Source organism: Pteropus medius, unplaced genomic scaffold (genome assembly GCF_902729225.1).
Source record: "Pteropus medius unplaced genomic scaffold, Ma_sr-lr_union100, whole genome shotgun sequence".
Classification (NCBI taxonomy): domain Eukaryota; kingdom Metazoa; phylum Chordata; class Mammalia; order Chiroptera; family Pteropodidae; genus Pteropus; species Pteropus medius.
In genome coordinates this window covers 19631204-19649825 of record NW_024342471.1, presented here as the reverse complement: position 1 = coordinate 19649825, position 18622 = coordinate 19631204, and the positions used below count along the sequence as shown (strand labels likewise).

General features: G+C 55.8%; 1 protein-coding gene and 1 long non-coding RNA gene across 19 annotated transcripts in view; one reads left to right on the top strand and one right to left on the bottom strand.

Moving 5' to 3' along the window:
- BCAS4 (breast carcinoma amplified sequence 4) overlaps positions 1 to 18622 on the bottom strand; it is a 52771-nt gene that overhangs the window by 12155 nt on the left and 21994 nt on the right. For 2 of the 18 annotated variants that reach the window (XM_039864607.1, XM_039864611.1), the window contains 4 exons: positions 17335 to 17436; positions 13668 to 13802; positions 11492 to 11614; positions 10927 to 11234 (listed from right to left, as the gene is read on the bottom strand). The exons of 1 other annotated variant lie outside the window; for it this stretch is intronic. In XM_039864607.1, the coding sequence (XP_039720541.1) occupies positions 11064 to 11234; positions 11492 to 11614; positions 13668 to 13802; positions 17335 to 17436 (531 nt within the window). In that variant the 3' untranslated portion in view covers positions 10927 to 11063. Of the gene's footprint in view, positions 1 to 10052; positions 10491 to 10926; positions 11235 to 11491; positions 11615 to 13667; positions 13803 to 15734; positions 16038 to 16356; positions 17437 to 18362; positions 18592 to 18622 lie in introns of those variants that run through there. 15 more of the 18 variants (XM_039864613.1, XM_039864615.1, XR_005653166.1 and 12 more) reach the window with 12 other exon arrangements.
- Positions 5321 to 10006, top strand: LOC120603817 (uncharacterized). Its single transcript, XR_005653172.1, has 4 exons — positions 5321 to 6204; positions 7553 to 7805; positions 8788 to 9010; positions 9513 to 10006. It is a non-coding gene; the product is annotated as an uncharacterized LOC120603817 (long non-coding RNA).

Genomic DNA, 18622 nt, shown 5'->3' with positions numbered 1-18622 from the left:
CCTGATGAGGGCACCTGCATTCCGGCGTCCCTGGCTGGCTCAAGGTCGGCGTCCCCGCCCTGGCCAGGTCTGTGACCCTCTGTTGGAGACACGAGGTCACGTTAAAAATAAAGCCCGCACTAAAAGCGGTGCGCTGCCCTGGACGGGAGCCTGCAACAGACAATGGGTGAGAACGACAACTCTGGCGAAACCCAACGTGCGGAGTCTGGTGACTGTACCGGACCAGCTGGTGTCTGGGCTTTGACAACCGTGCCGTGGTGACGAGAGGTGACGACCATGGTGGGAATGGAGTAAGGGACCCAGGGACACTGTACTGTCTTTACAAGTTCTCTGCCCATCTAACGTTATCCGGAACACAAAGGTCATTTAAAAATAAGTAAATAATGCATCTCTACGGCGGCACATACAGAGCGCTGAAGGAACACCACGGATAACGAGGCACTAAAGAAATGTCAGCGTCCTCGACAATAATAAGGGCAGCTGAATCTTATATGACCTCAGTGACTGCTCATGACCATCCTATGCAGAGGATGTGACTGCAAAAGGTTCGGTAGGCTTGGAACTCGCTCAAAGCATGACACTTGCAAGTGACGGAGCCGGCTTCGTGGGCGTGTGGCCTATGTAGTCAGCCACACAGGCCTAACGCTTGGTCCAATGCTCCGCGGTCACTGTCTTGAAAACTTCTTCATACACTTTGACAAAGGGGCCTCGTATTTTCATCCTGCACCGGGCCCTGCAAAGTCCGTAGCTGCTGGTGACGACAGAGCCGGACCTCAAACGGGGCCCTGTGTGCTTCCTGGGTGGGAATGCCCCATCCGGCACCATGACTCAGAAAGGTCACCCGTGGTGGCTCACGGACAGACAGCATGCGGCCAGTGCTCCCGGCTGAGAAAACACTCTGGGGCAAAGCTGGGCGGTGGGAGCAGGCGTGGAATTGGCGGGGAGAGGGGACATGAGCAGGCGGACCAGGCTGGAGCCGCCCCTGACCCTGTCTGGGTGTAGGGCAGGGGAGGCGGGGAGTCTTTCCCAGCACTGGGACAAGCCAGCCACCCACGCCCAGTGGCCTGCTCGGTGCAGCGGCGTCCCTGTCAAATGGAGATGCTCCACCTCGCCACGGAGGCACGGTTCTGCCCAGGAACCCTGCTGCCAGGGTCCCACCTCCAGATGTGTCCTCGAGCCCACAGCGGCAGCTGCCTAAGGTCCAGCAGCTGGCTGCTGTCACAGCGGAGCTGTACGTTTCTCACTCTGATGCTGGTTATCAACACACTGACTCCTCAGAGGTTTTGTGGGCTGGCCGCAAAGGCGGTCGGTTCCACAAAAGAGTTGAAAATAGCACCCATTAGCTCTGGGAAGCAGAAGGCAAACACAGGCACAATGGACCATTTTGTCGGGGTCCCTAATGGGGGCAGCTGTTCTCCATTAAATAAACAAGCCATTAAGGCAAAAACAGAGGCATCTATCAGAACCACAGGTGATAAGGTGCTGCCTACAGACCCGCCCCACGCTGCTGCCCAGCCCAGGGGAAGAGCCTTCCCTTCGGCTGGGCAGCCATCTCCTGACCGCTAAAGGGATCTGCTTCAGGGGCAAGGCCCAGACTGGCACCTGTGCCCCTTCTCCCCCATTCCAGGTGTCCAGGTGGCCTTGGACGCCTCTTCTCGGACACAGGTATCCTCAGAGCTCCCGTCTGGGATCCGCCAGGCCCAGCCTTCTCCACCGCGTGACCTGCAGGCTGGCCTGTGAGTCTCCGACGGTCACTGTCGCCACAATGATTCGATCCCCACGGCCTTGTCCTTCACCAGAGGCCCTGGGCGCTTGTCGCAGACACCCTTTCGCAAGAACTTCCTTCATGTGCTGTCCTGGTCCTATGGGGACATTTTATCCCTCGGGCTCCTGAGAGTCGATGGGATGGTTTTCGACCGTCTGAAGAGTCGAGAGCGAGAGGGAGGAGGGGGAGCTGGAGGAGGCACGGCGGGCGGGGCGAGAGAAGCAGAGGGAGGGAAGAATTTAGAATTTGACGGACTGGGACGGAGGCGTGGACGGACGGGGACAGAGAAATCAAACAACGAGGTGGGGGGAAACTGGGGAACAAGACAGGGCGCCTAGAGAGAGGATAGAGATGGGGATGAGGGGGATGGGGAAGAGGAGAGAGGGGAATGGAGATGGACGGATGAGGAGGGAAACCGAGGAGTGAAATGAGAGAGAACGGAAGAAAAGGGCTTATGGCTCCGACAAGTAAACGGAGCAATAGACGGGGTGGGCGAACGGGGCGGGGCGCAGGCTGGGGACGAGGAGACTGTGATGGCAGTGTGGAGTCAGGGCCTCCCCAAATTCAAGCCAGGTCACTGGGCCCGGCCAGGACACGAAAAACCACCCGCCTTCCCCTTCCTCCACCTGCCAAACCCATCAGAGAAATAATACTCTTAGAGGACAAAGGCCGCCTCGGAAGACGGGTCAGGCCCTGTGGAATGGACGCCATCTTCCCTTAAGGGCAACGCTTATTCGGGACTCCTGGAAACCTCTGGTCTGAAGCTCCACCCCAGGGCCTGCCACTGGCCTCACCTGGCCTCCCCCCTGCTGGTCTCAGTCCTCTATGGTTGCAAAGAGAGGAGAGGAAGACAGACAGGGGCTGAGCATGCTCCCCTTCCGCCCACCCCGGCTCCAGCCCCTTGTCGGCCTTGTGCCACCAGCAGAGACCTTCTCCATGTCATTCATGGCTGTTTCTCCTGTGCCTCAAACGGCGCCTGGCATATAGTAGATGCTTAATCAATACATGCTGGACATCGACCGAGAGCCCCTCTGCCTCCCTGGACGAGCTCGTTCAGCCTCGGGGCTGGAGCCACTGGCTCCACGTAGGGCGCCTCTGGCCCTGAACCCCACCCTCGATTCGCCAACTGGGGGTCCACATGCAAACGCATCCAGATGGACCCTCTGCACTCACGCAGCAACTTGGAGGGATCTCCAGGGAATTATGCCACACAAGAAAAGCCAATCCCAAAAGGTTACATGCTGTAGGATTCCATTTATAGAACATTTTCGAAAGCTAAATTTTAGAAACGGAGGGCAGATTAGCAATTGCCAGCGGTTGGGCGAGGGGGGAGAAGGCGAAAGCGGAAACGCCCGAGCGCAGAACTGATTCGACACACACGAATGAGTCCAGGTGGGACGGGGAGGTCGGGGTAGGAGCGGCGACTGTGTCCGTGTCAACAGCCCGGTGGTCACATCGTGCTGCGGTTTTGCAAAATGTGAGCCGGTGCAAAACGTGCAAGGGATCTCTCCGTACTATTTCTTATCACTGCATATGAATCTACAATGACCTCAACAAAGAATTTCAATCTCACACACACACGCGCGCACGCGCGCACACACACACACACGCGCACACACACACACAGAATGGACCCTGTTTTCCCACCTCCACCCTGGCCACCCTAGTCCAGGCCACCAGCATCTCTCCCTGGACCATCCCAGCATCTCTAACCTCCTAACCTGCACCCTTACTTACACACCCAGCATCTTCCTTCATGTGGCAGATGCAGGGCAGAGCATGTCTCAAAGTCCTCCACGGTGGCCCCACGACCTGCTCCATCCTCTGCCCCCACCTTTACCTCCAGCTCCAACAGGCTGCATGCTCAGGCCTCATGCTCCCTCAGCTGGCCCAGCCACCTGCATACTCTCCTCCCTCCAGGGTGCCGGGCTTCCCTGACCCCCTCCCCCACCCCCAGGCACACATCTCCCTGCCCTTCATGTCCCTCTCTCCCGTGGGGCACATTATAGATTACACTAGACTAACATCTGAAACCCCCTGGTTCTGAGGGTCTGAAACAGCTCCCAGCTCATACAGGTGAGCGCTTGATAAATACTGGTCGAATGAATGAATGAATGAATGAACAAAAAAAGCGGGAGGTAGGTGGATATTCGACATTGAGGGAGTTAAGCCCAGCCCAGGGGCTGGGGAAGGAGAGGTAAAGCGCTGGGGTCACAGGTATGACGGCTCCTGGAGCAGCCAAGGACAACTTGAAGGTGGACGTGGGGTAGGGCGGGGAGGTGGTGTGTTCGCGCAAAGTGGGATGGGCACAGCTGTCTCCAGGCACAAGATCCCAAGGTCTCCAGGGGAAAAAAGCCCAAGGTACAAAGGGAGAGGAGCCCATGACAGGACCCTGCTGGCCAGGCCATGCTGCCTGCCCCACCCCCACCCCAAGACAACCCGAAACAGGAGTTGGGGTGGAGGCTGTGCTCACTCTCTGGTGCTTCTGGGGGGTACAGGGGCCAAGCTTTCGGTGGTCCCCACTATCTGCCTATTTACTCCCCCAAAACAAGTGTGGCTCATGCTGTTTATGGGAATGAGGGTAAGGATAGAGGTGGGGTTCACAGAGGTCCTCAGATTTGAACTCGTGACATCCCCTCCAAAGCCCACGTGTTGCTGCCAGCACAGAGAGCAGGGCCCTTTCATCCGGTACAGTAAACCGTGTCCCATTTCCAAACCCCTCAGACGGCAGTCGTCCCCCTTTCTGGTGTGTGACTTTGGCCAAGGCACTTAGTCTCTCTGTGGCTTGGTTTTCTCATCCGGAACAGGGTGTTTTGCCCGTGTAACTGCAAAGTGCTTAGAAAACAGTAAGTGCTCAATGAATGCTGGCTAATTCCACGATCATGATGGCCCCCTGAATTCATATTCTTTTTAAACGCCATCATTAGCTTGCAAACAGCCCAAGTGTACAATTTTATAACATTACATTTTTAGTATTTCATGCATTCAGTTCCAAAACATGAACATTTAAATTAAATCACAATTGTGGGAGCCAATTTTACTACTGCTTTGATTTTTAATCACAAGGATCCGCAAAAATATTAAGTGCCAGGACATCTCTCAGCCACTAAGAGGCATGACTCATCTATCAATTAGGGTGCTTAGTTCACAGTAGGTGCTCAGTAAATGCCTGCTGGCCAGACAGTGACAGGTTACAGGAGGCTGCACTGGGCACAGAGACACTGGCAGCCAGTGCCATGAGCAGCCTGTGGCCTCCCATTTCTCTCGTAGCAATGACTCGTGCCATTTGAGCCCCTCCTGGCCACCTCAGCCCCTACACACACTCTTTGGGCCATTGCTCAATGCCTCTGGAGCCAGGTCCAGGACAGCAAAGAGCTGCCAGAGACAGGAAAAGAAAAGGCAGACCTGGGGCCACAATGCGGAGATCCCCAACCCGACTCACAGGAGGCACCTCCCAAGGGGCGCTCGGTGAGGCCCAGCCCTGACGCAGCCCCTTCCCTGCCCCAGCTCCTCGCTCCTCTTAGAAGCTAGCATTACCCCACTCTGACTGGGTTCCCAGGTTAGTTATTAGGATCCTCCAAGGAACAAGAACTTTGGCCTTGACTTCAGATCTGGCAACGTGACAAGGTGTGACGGTATCTGCCGGAACAGGCCACCCGGATGAACTCGCTGCTTAATGAGACGTGGTTTATTTTCCCTGCAGAAAGCTGACCATGGACAGAACCAAGTTCAAGAGCTTTCCGGGCTCCTTGGACATCAAAAGGATCACACACACTTTCTCCAGATGCCACGACCCGCACTGCAGGCATCACCGAGGCATCTGCACAAATGAAGGCCACGACCTCCGCTCATCACGTCACCTCAGAGCCCGCGATGGCCGACCGCTGCGGCTCAACCTCTGCCCAGCCCACCCTCACTCAGGAACGCTGCACAAGCTGGCGCCAAGCCACTGCCACACAGCGCACCACGCCGTCCCCTCCCAAATTCCTTTCCTCGCCTATATCGGTGACTTCCCCTGACCTCTCTTTCCCCTTTTTCTGTCATACACAGGAAGTCAGAAGCACACGGCCCTCCTTATAATTACCGGCTAATTGTACCTGCCTGTGGGTTTTCCTTTCTGGGAAGACCAGGAGCTCAGGCACGGACCCAGTGTGATCATTTCTTCATCCTTTGGTGCCCGATTCACAACCGTTGTTACTAACAGCTCCCATGTACCAAGTCTCAATACGCACCGAGCATGTCACTGCCTAAGCTAAAATGTCCTAACTTCTGTGAGCCTCGGCTTCCTCATCTGTGAAGTGGGAATGGAAAAAGGGCCTACGTAACAGGCGGGCATGAGGATGAGCCAAGCTCGGGCACGTGCGGCGCCGGCTCGTGCTGACCCAAACAAGAGCCCCGGAAACTCTGGCTGCTGGCATCACGTAAATACGACATCAAAGGTTAAGAGTCCCCACCTACTCCTGAGAGACTCTCAGTTTGGTGGAAACGGGTGAAGACACAGCAACTCCCCAAGGTGCCGTCCGTGTCCACAGGGGAAGGAGCAGGGGGTTAGGGGAGCCCAGAGGAAAGTTCCCTGGGGAATCAGGTGGCTTCCCAGAGGTGGCAACGTTTCTCTGACTTGGCCTTGAACAATGAATAAACATTACCAGGCAGGGAGCAGGAAGGGTATTCCGGTCGGGGGAACCAGCAGGTACAAAGGCCGCTAGCTCCGGATATGGCAGAACTTGGTCTAAGGATGCTGCTGTCACAGTGATGCCTCTGATGGTAGCGGTGTTTGGGAAAAGACACGTCGGGTGTGTCTCACCAACCAGGGAGAGGCTGGGGTGCTCCCATGAAGGCCTCGACAAATAGCTCCCCCTCAAAATAAAAACCCCTCATCATCAAAAGGAACTTCCTCCCCACGCACCCTCAAAATCTCAACAAGAATGCAATGCTTAAAACAAAACTCTGGTTCCCAAACCAGCCAGCCAGGAGCCCTCTGTCCCTCCCCAGCACGCATACCACCAAATATCCAGAGCCAGACAAACCCATTAATGTGCGAGAAGCCTGGGAGCCAGCTCGGTAGGGGGCTGGCGGGCGCTGGGGACCTGCACCCCTCTCCTCCATTGTCGTGCTAATATTTGCCATCTGCTCATGTTGCATTTTACCGCAAGGGATGACGGGGGCAGAAGGAGAAGGCGCAATGGAACCTCCTCTGCCTTCTTTGTGTTGGTGCCTTGCTGGCCTCCACCACGGAGATAAAGCCCCAGCCCGGCCTGCCTCCTTCCGGGAGTGACCCTCTAGGGGGACTGGGCAGAGGGAGGGGGAGGCAGCCCAGCCCGGCAGAGCCTCTGGCCCTCCCTCCCTCTCCACTGGGCTGGGCGGGGTGGGGAGGGAGCTGGGGGGGGCACGGAGGAGGAGGGGAGGAGACGCCAAGCCTGGCACTGACGACTCCTGCAGGCCAGCCTGGGCAGGGCAGTTTCACCCACAGTCTCCATTACCTCCATGCAAGCCCAGGAGGCTGCCCCAAGCTGCCAGGAGAGAGGCAGGCAGGGACACTCCCTCCATCCCAGTTCTCCATGGCCCGGAGACGGCCTCCGGAGACATCTAGGGTGGCCATCAGGGCCATGGAATCCCGCAGACATCCACTGATTCCTATTTACTGCATACCTACTGGGTGCTTGACCTGGGTAGGAAACGCAACTGCCCACAGACAGAAACTGAGAATGGGTACTTGGGCCAGAGACAGCTTGGCAGGGATGCTGCTCAGAGTCTCAGACTTCTGTTTTTCTTTTTTTTTTTTTAAAGAGCCAGAAGTACAGATTCTTACGAGAAATTTGATTTTTAAAACGCTGGGGCAACTAATTCAAATTAAATATATACATATACCAAAGCTGGCCTAAGAACACGTGTCGGTGGGGTAGATCTGGCCGAAGGATCTCCAGTTTGCAGCCTTGGTCCCTGAGGCTGTGGACCTTGCCCTTGGGAAGATCGTAGGGGGAGGAGAGAGCCGCACTGAACAAGGTCAAAGCAGGATCAAAGCCTGGACCTGCCACTTATGGTATGTGACCCTGGGCAAGTGAATAGCCCTCTCTGAGCCTCAGGCTCCATCCTCATGAACCGGAATAATAACATCTACCTCTGGAGTTGTTATGGGAAGTTGAGACAAGGCTCTGAAAGCCCTTCACGTACCTGCTCATTATAAGTACGACAGTTGGAGTAATAGTATACGCTCAATAAAACCGCTGGCTGTTAGTCATGCTGCTGCCAAAGCTGGAGGCTCCTGCTGGGGCTGGCACCGGGCAGGGAAGGGGCTGCCTCTCTAATCTTCCTTGGTCCCCAATGCCTCTGTGGGGGTAGAGACCATCCGCCTAAATCCAGAGCTAAGGAGTGTGCTGGGTGCTATCGATCTTCCTCACAGTGTTTAACATTTAGGGGAACGCAAATGTCTAGCTTTCTCCCCTAAATAGGAAAATCTGGCTACGCTTGGTCCCCATTTCTTTAAGGCTGCTGCTGGGCCATGTCCGCCCCTTTAGATGAGGCCTGGGCTCTGCAATTCGCCCGAGTTCCCACCACTCCTTACTGTGTTACACCTGGAATGAGTGTGGTGCACTCATTCATGTCACCGGATTGCCCTGTGGGCATCTGTGGGTGAACAGGGTGGCTAGGCGGGTCCAAAACCAGTCCACGAGACATACGCACTCCCTCGTCAGCCCGGCTCTGTGCGGGTGTCAGGCCTTGGCCCCAAGTGGTTTTGCTATTAGCCAAAGAGATTTCCTGGGAAAGCATCTCACTCTCATCCATCGGAAAATTAATCAAAATGACACCTCGTGAACAAGCTGTTTTGGCTCAGCAGAAAACGGTGGTTTACAACAAATTAGTGAGGTCGCTCTGGGCCCTTGGGCACACGCACCCCTGGGCATATGCACCAAGGGGAGGGCCTGGCATGGTCAGCAGCACACCCATAGCGGCCACCGGGCCGTGACCGGGCCTAGGCCAAGGGGACACAGTGACCCTAATGTGGTCTCCCATGCCCTTCCCAGGCCGGCGGCCTGCATGACTCGAGCTCCATCGTAGGCTTTCACTTCTGCACACGGCTGATGATCTCCAGATGCACGGGGCCGTCTGCGTGCAGGCGCTGGGCTGGCAGGCGCCTCCTCATACAGGGTCTCTGGGACCCAGATACTCATCCAGGAGACCTGGGCCCCCCAACCTGGAGCCTCTTTTCTCTCTTCCAGTTGGACAAGGGCCCTGAGACCCTGCGAGGTGAGAACTGCAGTCTGCTCAGGGCACAGAACGAGGTGTTTCCAGGCTGAGGAAATGCACTTCTAACAACTGAGCCCAAGCCTGGGGGGCCCACGCACCCTGCTCAGCTTTCGAGTTCAAGACTCAGCAAGACGTCGCCGACTCTGAACGTCCGCCTTAGCTCAGGGCAGGGCACCAGCCCTGGCAATGCTCCAGACAAAGCAAATGTGACCAGTCACGCCCCCCATTACCCTTAGAGCAGTCTTCGACTCCTCTGTGTGGCCCAAGGCCCCGCCCAATCTGGCCCCGACCTCATCCCTCGTCCCTCTCCCTACCGCTCACTCAACCAACCCACGCTGGACTTCCTGCCACCTTGTTTACAATGCAGGTCGCAGCTTCCATGGCCCTTCCTGAGAGGCCATCCCTGACCCCTCTCCCGCCACGGCCAGCCAGGGCCCCCTTTAGAAACAACTGTCTGCTGCATTTTCTTAGGATTTGGTCATGGTCTGTGTTCTCTCACTAGGCACAAGCTTCCTGAGGGAAGAGATGACAGCTCCGTCCCCAGCAGCGTGAGACAGAGTTAAGAATGTGAGTTCATATCCTCATGCCCAATGTGTGACCTTGCGTAATCTGGCTGTGCCTCAGTTTGCTCACCAATAAAATGGGGATAAAAAGAGCCCCTCGCCCATGGGATGCTGAGCTGAGAGCAGTGCCTGGCACTGCAGGGCTGGCTGTATGTCACCATCGCCATGACGCCTGCTCACCGCTGAGCGATGGGGCAGTCTGTCCTGCACCACGACATTACCCACAAGCAAAGCTGGCCTGTCAGACCCCCCAGTGCTCAGAACCCTCCTTCAGAGATGTCTAGAGTCTTTCTCTTCCTTTTTATTCCCACTGCTTTGGCGGAGGCCCTCATCACCTTGCATCAAACACAAACCGGTTTTCTAGCAAGCATGTGATCGTGCCCACGTCCGCGAACCGGCAGTGAGGCTATCTGAGGCTCCTGGCGGCTCCACGACCTGCCCACGGTCACGCAGCTAAAAAATGCTACGCGAAAGAGAAGCACAGTTCTTCGTTAACGTCTTGGAACATTATCAGGATCGATGTAAAAGTGTAATCAAAAACTTCTATGCCACGTTGTGCGGTGTGAAAACACAGACCTTTGTACCATGAAAACACATCCACTGTAGCGTGAAAACACGCACATTTTTGTATCTGGGCGCTGAGGGCCCAGGGCACCGGGCCGGCGCTGTCTGTGGACTGACCGCAGACGACTGACTGCAGACGTCACGGGCAGCTCACCTCGGAGGCAAAAGGGCTGGGCTTCAGGCGGAGCTCGTTAGGAGGTGGCACACCGCTGTCCCCAGGCCTTCAGGCCTCCTGGGGCCAGCCCAGGCCATGGCCAGCACCTAGTCACAGGGGTAGGGCCGGGTCTGAGTCCCTGGTGCTGTGGGGACGGGTGCTCTGTGCCCGCCCTGGGTCCCCCCACTACGTCCGCAGACTGAGGAAGAAGAGAGGGTAGAGTCTGGTGAAGTTAGAAAAAGCAAGGACCCATTTTCTCCCATCTCACCCCCAAAGGCCCCCACCCTGCTCCAGGGTGAAGGGTGAGGGGCTCCTTCCCAGATCCCATGAAGTGGTCCCCACTCATCCCCCGACTCTGGAAAGACCATGGGGGGAGACAGTGATGGGTGGCCTATTTCTCTTGGGGCATAGGCTTCCGGGGGAGTGGTATGGCTCACCCCACAGGGACAGGAACCCTTGCCGGCATGCACATGGTGCCAGGTGACGCTCCGGCGCCCATGTCCCACCCTAGCCTCCGCTCCACGGGACCCCTAGAGGGCGGGTGGGGCCGGAGATGAATCTGGGCTTGCGAGGAGCAGCTGCCCACTACCGTGGGGAGGAGGGCTGCTGCGGGCTCTCTGAGCAGGGTGGCAGTGTCCACCTTGGGCAGGCACCGAGGGGAACTGACTCGAGACACTGTGAAATCCTGGCTTGAGGGAAATCCAGATGGAAGAACAGAGAACCATCTGGGTGTTTCGCGAGGACTCTGACCCCCAGACAGCAGTTTCAGTTGTCAGAACCAGGCAGAGAGACCCAGCTGAGCCAAGTGGGGCAGAGCCGAGCGGGGCAGAGCCAAGCAGGGCAGAGTGCTGTCTCTGGGTCCAGGCCTTACAGCTTCAAATTCCAGCTCCACCACTTCCGGGTGGGCGAGCAACTTGACCCTTTGATGCCTCAGTTTACCCATCTGTAAAATAGGGACAATGACCAGACCTACCTCTCAGAGTGGGATGTGAGGTGTCTGCACAGTCAGGGACCCAACACAAGCTGTGACGACCATCAGTCTATAAGGACCCCTCAGCTTGCACCCTGGGGGTAGGTACAGCCCTGGGAACCCTTGGGCCTGCACACGCGCGTGTGCATAAACGCTCACCTGCACTGTCTGCCCCAGACAAAGCCCTTCTGGGGCCAAGATCAACATGCCAGGGGTGCAGAATGACTCACCATCCCTGGCTGCGATGCGTTTCCTGGAACAAGTTGCCACAGAGAGGCCTGGGGGCCCCGAGTCTGGCAGACACGAGAAGGGGCAGGTCCTGGCACACCCAGCCGCACCCTGGTGGGACGTTGCTGCAGGAGTAGGAGGGGGCTCCTCAGTATCAAAGCCCCACGGGGGCGCCAGCCCCAGCACTGACCTCAGACACGTGACTCTCCTTCTTCAGGCCTTAGTCTCTGCCTCTCATTGGGGACACTAGTGCCAACTGCATGGGGACAATTATGCAGATCATCCAACAGGCTATCGGCAGCCAAGGACCTCCAATCTTCCTCCCCCAATATGCTTCTAAAGCCATCGGTGGACACAGCACTGTGTGACTGGGGCACTCCCAGACACCCAGGGACAGTTTACCGCAACTCGGGGGAGAGGAGGACAAAGGAAGCAGCTTGTGACTTCACAGTTGTTGGAATGCAGAAAGCTTGCATTTGTCTGGAGAGGGGGCAATCCCGGAGGGCTTTTCAGAGGAGGCGGCATTAACTCGGGCTCTGAAGGATCAATAGGAGTTTCTAGACCATGAGATCTATGGGGCCACTGTCCAGCTGTTATTGGCCTTGGGCAAGTCACTCACAGGCGGGTGAGCAGCACATGCCTCAGGCAGGTATAGCACAAGATGGAACAAGGGGTCCCGGCAGGGGCTGGGGAGTGAATGCCTAGCCAGGCATCCCGAGTCACGTTCAAATAACATTGCCCGACTGCACAGAATGAGTTCGCATGAGCCCAATTCTGCCTGTGGGCTGCAAGACTGCACCCCCTGAATCCTTCCAAACTTCTACTTCCTCATCTGTCGAATGGGGATGACACTAATATGCAGTGCACATGATGGCCGGGGAAGGCAAATGAGCCAGGGCACGCGAAGTGCCTGAAGCAGCGCCTGGAACGCTTACGCGATAAATGAGTCTCTGTGATAACACAAAGTGGAGACGTAGTGGCAGGCGAGAGGGACGGAGACGACGGAGGAGATGGGGTACCCCCAGACAGAGCCCAAGGAACAGTGTGAGACTCCACCGGAGGCAGGACAGGGTGGCTGGCTGGGCAGACACCTTTCCTCTGAAGGGCAAGGCCACAGAGACAGGTCACCCAGGGCTCCAACCCAGCCTCGTCACATCAGGCTGTGTGACCTCGGACAAGTCCCTTCACCTCCCTGAGCCTCAGTCTCCTCGGCTATAAAACGGGGGTGATGACAATAGTACTTTCTTCCAAAGACCGGTGTGAGAATTAGATGCTATGTAAAACAGTACGTAAAGCATTTAGAACAAACTTAACATAAACCGTTGTGATAATTATCAAATACAGCCTAGGGCAGGATCTCACACCCAGCATTACTGACACTGAGAGCTTAGATCATTTTCTGTTGTGGGGGCTGCCCTGGGCATTACGGGATGTTTCATAGCATCCCTTGTTTCTACCCATTAGATACCAGCAGCACCCCTCATCTCCAGTTGACAACCAAATGTCTCCAGACATGGCTCAATGTCCCCTAGACTAGGGGACCAGCACATGATAAGTTAGAAAGACAAATATGTCTTAAATATTAAAGGTCTTAATTGCAGGCTGAGTCTGGCCTCAATTTTTCTGCCAGTAAAAGGGACACAATGATCCTTCCTTTCTTCTGGGGTCATAAGGAGGGTCTCAGAAAAGCAGAGATGTGGGCGGGAGAGGCCTTTGCAAGTCACAACGGGCCACACGCAGGCTGGACCCCGTCCACCCTCCCCGGCCCCTCTGGGCTGCTAGAGGCTGACTCGCGCCTTGGGAAGGATGGCCTGGCCTGAATTCTGGTGCTGCTCTGAGCCTGTCCTCAGGTTTGTGGGGCAGGGACAGGGGAACGGCGTCTGTTTCTGCTTACTGTGCTAATCCCAGAAGGACCACGGGGTTTGGCAAACCCCAGGCGCTCAATAAATGGGGGATGAATAAACGAGCAGTCATGGCACTGAAGCTCAAAGCTCAGGGTCAGAAGAGGCACCCGAGGGAGAAACCGAGACGCCCAGCCATGCGGGCAGGCCCTCCTCTGGCCAGCCAGACACCATTTCCTGTCTGTAGAAATGAGATGTGCCCTTTGAACTCCCATTTCCTGAGCCCCTCTCCCCACTCCAGGGTCTAGGAGGAGGCGGGAGGTGGGGAGATACTCACGGTCCTGAAGCGGGGGAGCCCCGCGGACCCCAGCCACCTCCGCAGGGCCTGTGAGAAGGCCCCGTGGTCCCTCTCAGCCTGAAGCACGTGGTCTTCCAGGAAGGAGACGTGGCGCCCCACCATCTTGACGAAGGCCTGGCGGAGAAAGCAGACAGCAGAGTTGCCACATCTGCCACGGACAGGGGCACATTTCTGGCCCCCTCGGCCAGCAGAGACGCCAGGCCCTCAATCGCTGCCACCAAAGGGCTCCTGGAGAGATCGGGGCTACTTAGCTGGGAGGTCACCTTCGGGAACCCTGACGATGACAGTGACAGGCCTGGTCAAGCCTCTACTTGTGTCCTCCCATATCCTCCCCATACGGACCCGAATTTTTAGCCTCTGTTTTGCAGAGGAGGGAAACGAAGGCCCAGAGAGGTTGGGTCACCTGCCCTAAGCCACACAGCTCTCTCCAGGCCTTACTCTCCACGTGGCCTTTGTACCAGCTCTCTCCATGCTGGCGGTGCCCTTCTGTCCGCTCTTGACGGGGCGGATGCTGCTCGTCTTTCAGGCCCTGGATCGACTGTCCCCTCCACAGGGAGGCCTTCCCTGAACACCCGATCGAACGCAACCCCTGAGCCGCTGTGGAACCGCTGCTTCCTGTCTTCCTAGCCCTCTTCGCCCTCTGAACTTCTTCCCTGTGTGTTTATTCACAGTCCACCTCCCTCTGCAAGGCCAGCTCTGAGCGAGCAGGTGCTGAGTCAGTGTTGTGCACCGGCCAAGACCAGAGCCTGGTCAGCTGGCTGGTGAATGCATGAATGCATGCACACGTGAATGAATGCACGCATGAATGAATGAAAGAATCAATGCATCCTTAGCAAAAAGACATTGGACGGACCCAAGATGGCGGTGTTGTCGTGCTGCTGCTGCCCTGTGGTTCTGGCAGGGGCAGAGCCAAGGGGCTGAATAAGCCACATCAGGGGTGTGTATGTGCGTGTGCGTATATGTGTGTGCGTGTGTGTATTTAGTCAGGGGGAGGACAAGGCGACATGGGCTAGAAGCTTCTCCTGACCAGGGCTCCGGCCCTGGAGCTCGGAGGCCATGTTTAGCCAGCACATCTGGTTGCAAAACACAGAAGAAAGTCCTGCCATCCCCTTCCTCCAGCCGATTCCAATTTTACGCTCCCTGTGCTAAGACCAGTCTGGTGGGGAATGAGGCCGCCGAGAAATGCGTGCTCACGAGGTCTGACCCGCTTCCAAAATGCCTGCCAGCGAGGGCAGCCCTGCCCAGCCAGGCCTGGAAGAGGCCAAGCCTGGGCCACCCCAGCCTGTAGCCGACTAGGGGGAAGATGGAGGAGGAGGGGACACACATGCATCCACACAGATGGGGACTGGGGGACAGAAAGAAGGTGACAGCTAATCATAGGCCCCTGTACAGGAAGGTTAGAGGCAGTGACTTATATTTTTCCCCTAAGGTAGAACATACTACTGGCCATCAGGAGGGAAGGAGGAAGGAGGGAAATGGGTGCTGAAGCCAGCCAAATGAAGCTGGGAAGGAAGAATAAATAAAATAATAAAGGAAGGAAGCAAAGAGGGAGTGGGGAGGAGGGCAGGGAGGGAGTGTAGCTGGAGGAGGAGGAGGGAGGCGGAAGTAAAGGAGAAGGAATAGCAATGAAGGAAGGAAGGAAGGAAGGAAGGAAGGAAGGAAGGAAGGAAGGAAGGAAGGAAGGAACGGAGAGAAGTCCCAGTGTTTTTCATTGTATCTGTGAGTTCTGATGTATCTGAACACCTCTGGCAAAGGCCTCAGCTTCGGAGCGGGGCCCGGTCCAGAAAGAGGGCCAGCACTGGGCACGGAGGCACGCTCAGGAGCACAGTCTTTCTCAGTGTCAGCTCCGCCACTCCCTAGCTGTGTGACCTCGGGCAAATCACTTCGCCTCCTCCTGCCCCAGAGCCAAGATCTTCCCTTCCTCTGAGCCTCTCCCTGAGCTGCGCCCCCACCCGCACCTCCCACCCCCCAACTCCTCCCTCCTCCAGCGGCCTGGAGCATTCTCTCCGCAGTCAGCGCAGCCCTGGCCTCACTCCCCTCAATCACCCTGGGCAAGTGTGGGCGGAACTAAGATGGGGCGATGATGCTGGCTCACCCGGCCAGCCCGGCGTAATCACAGGGTCCTTCCCCGAGGGGAGCAGAGTGTCAGAGGACGAGGGGGACTGGAGGATGCTGAGCCGGGCGGGGGCTTTGAAGACGGAGGAAGGGGCCACGGGCTAAGAAACGCGGGGAGCCTCTAGAAGCTGGAAAAGGCAAGGGTGTGGATTCTCCCCCAGAACCTCCACAAGGAACTGGCTGACACCTCGAAGTTAGCCCATAAGGAACATTTTTGACTTCTGACCTCGGGCGCTGTAAGATCAGAAATTCGCGTTTCAAACCATTAATTGGTGGTAATTTTTATGGCGGCAACAGTAAACTACTGTGGTGATGCTTTGTAGACGTGTCTCTCCTGCTGGAATGTGGCGGTGGGCTGTATCTGCCTTCTCACCGTGAGGACCCCACAGCGGCGCATAGTAGGCCCTCAGTGAATGTTAATGGGCTGAACGCTAAAGAAAAGAATTGGACTTGAGAGCTGGGTCGACCCAAACAAGGCAAAAACCAGGGCTACCAATCTTCACTTTTTCTTCCTCTTTCAAATGTGTAGAATAAAATTCAAATGAATCAGCTATTCCAAGGGCAAAGTTTTAATTATAATCCTGCCTCACTCTCTGCTGACAAGAATGTTAATTCTCTGCTAACTCCAGTGCCGACAGCCACGCTCCCCTCCTTTGGAGCTCAGAGAGGCCCACGTCCCTTCTGTCCAGGTGACAGCTATTAAGCTCTAAGCTCCTCTCCGTGCAGAGAACGAAGATCCTGAGCCGAGGGCCCCAGCTCGTCTCAGAGATCAGGCCCCCGTGGATACAAGCGGAAACCTCAGCTTCATGCACTTAGCAACGTGACCCTGGGTAAGTGGCCTACCTCTCGGAGTTTATGCCCTTCGTCCGGGAGATGGGACAGTGAGGGTACCAACTTTGCAGGGCAGCAAGGAGAAAAATGAGAGGCCATGCAGCTTAGCCTGGTGCCCACACACGTAACGGATGGGGGAGATGAGGCAGGAGTGAGGCCGTAGGGCACGGCGGGGACTGTGGTGACCGCGAGAGAACATGCCTCACGTGAGGCGCAGCTGCCACCAGCTCCACAAGAATACAGCTGGGGGTAGGAAATGTTCTGTTTCTCAGTGTGGGCCATCTCTCCCTGGGAGATTACATGCGTAAAAATTTGCTGAACTGGACACGGGGATGTGTGTGCTTGATGTATTTACACCTCGAACAATAAACAGAAGAAAGTACTTAGAGAAATGTGAGCCCAGGGTCAGAAAACTTCCGAATTTCCAAAAGCAGTTTAATATCCAGATATTTTTATATGAAGTACCCAATTTTTTAAAATAGGATACTTTCTATAAATTCACATTTGTCACATTTTTTAAAAAAAATGCCACGTGAGCGTAGGCCCCCTTTTGCCACCAACCCGGCCGAATGGGTCTAACGGGTCGACTGGGTCTAACGCCTGACACTCTCGAGGCCAGATTAGCGTCTTGGAAGAGGGGACAAAAGAGGCAGAACTAATCCACCGGTCTCACAAAGAAAGCTCGTTTTCCTATACCCACCTCCAGCTGGTCCACTTTGGTGTAGATGCCACGCATTTCTGTCACCTTGGCCTTAAGGAGTGGGATGTTTTCCTCCAAGATCTGTGAAGTGTCGCTTCTGATCTGCAAGGAACAAAACAGCTCATCAAGCACTCTGCCCTGTCACCACATCCTGCGGCCCGTCTCTGGGATCGGCCGGGGTTTGCAGAGACCTCACTGATGGCTGAGACATTGAGTGGCATCCCGCCCAGGGACAGGCCCAGGAGTAACCCAGAGTCCCAGACCCACCCAGTTATTATTTACTGAACCGAAAACTGTTTCCCCAAACTAAACATCTTCATTTTCTAAACCACTGAACTGGACAAACGCAAAGAATCATAATCTCTAAACCAAAGTCAAGGTGAGTCGAGCTTTCCCTGCACTGGAATTAATAATACTAACAAGTTAATAGCAATCATTAACTTGGTAACGAAAGCCATGACGTATCAGGGAGCCTCCTCCAGGCAGACACTGAGCTGAGCGCTTCCTGTGCTCCACGCACTTCGTTTATTTTTCGATTTCTTCTGCGTAGAGGGACCCAAAAGTGACTGTGAACTTTATGAAGCCACCACCTCTCTTCAATCACTGAAATTAGACACTTAAGCCTCTGTTTTCTTTGAGCTGAATGGACGGAGCCCAACCCTTCTGTATGTGTGTGAAAGAGATTCCATTTCCGTGTTATCATGTCCTTACGGGGCAGAGAGGCAGCTTACACGCCACTCTTAGGTGCTAGGGGCACCTGAATCCCCTGGGGGATGCCTGTCAAAGGCTGCTCTCCAGGCCCCTCTGAGCCTGGTCTGCTTTGTCTAGAGTCGGCTGGTAATCTGTGTTTTCAGCCAAGCTCCAAGGCTATGCTAGAGTAGGGGTCTGGGGACATTCAGAGAAACACAAGTTGGGCACATTAGGAGCTGGACTCGGGATGCAGACTGGAGTTTAATTTAGCTCTACCCACCATGAGTGGTGGGACCTTGGGCAAGTCACTACACCTTTCTGAGCCCTCCTTTGCTTACCTAGACAGGGAAGCAATTGCAGTGGCCTCCGTGTCCTTGGAACGCTGTGAAGATGGAACATTCAGCAGAGTGTCTGACATGGGGCGTGCAGGCAGCTCCTGACATAGCCCTCAGTCATCCCCACCTGGTGGAATCCACGCCCTGGTGTGACCTCTCCCCTAGCCTGTGGGCTGGCCCTGGAGACTTGCTTCTGATGAAGAGGAGTCAGCCAAAATAAGAGATGTCACTCCTGAGACGAGGTTACAGAGACTGTCAGTCCA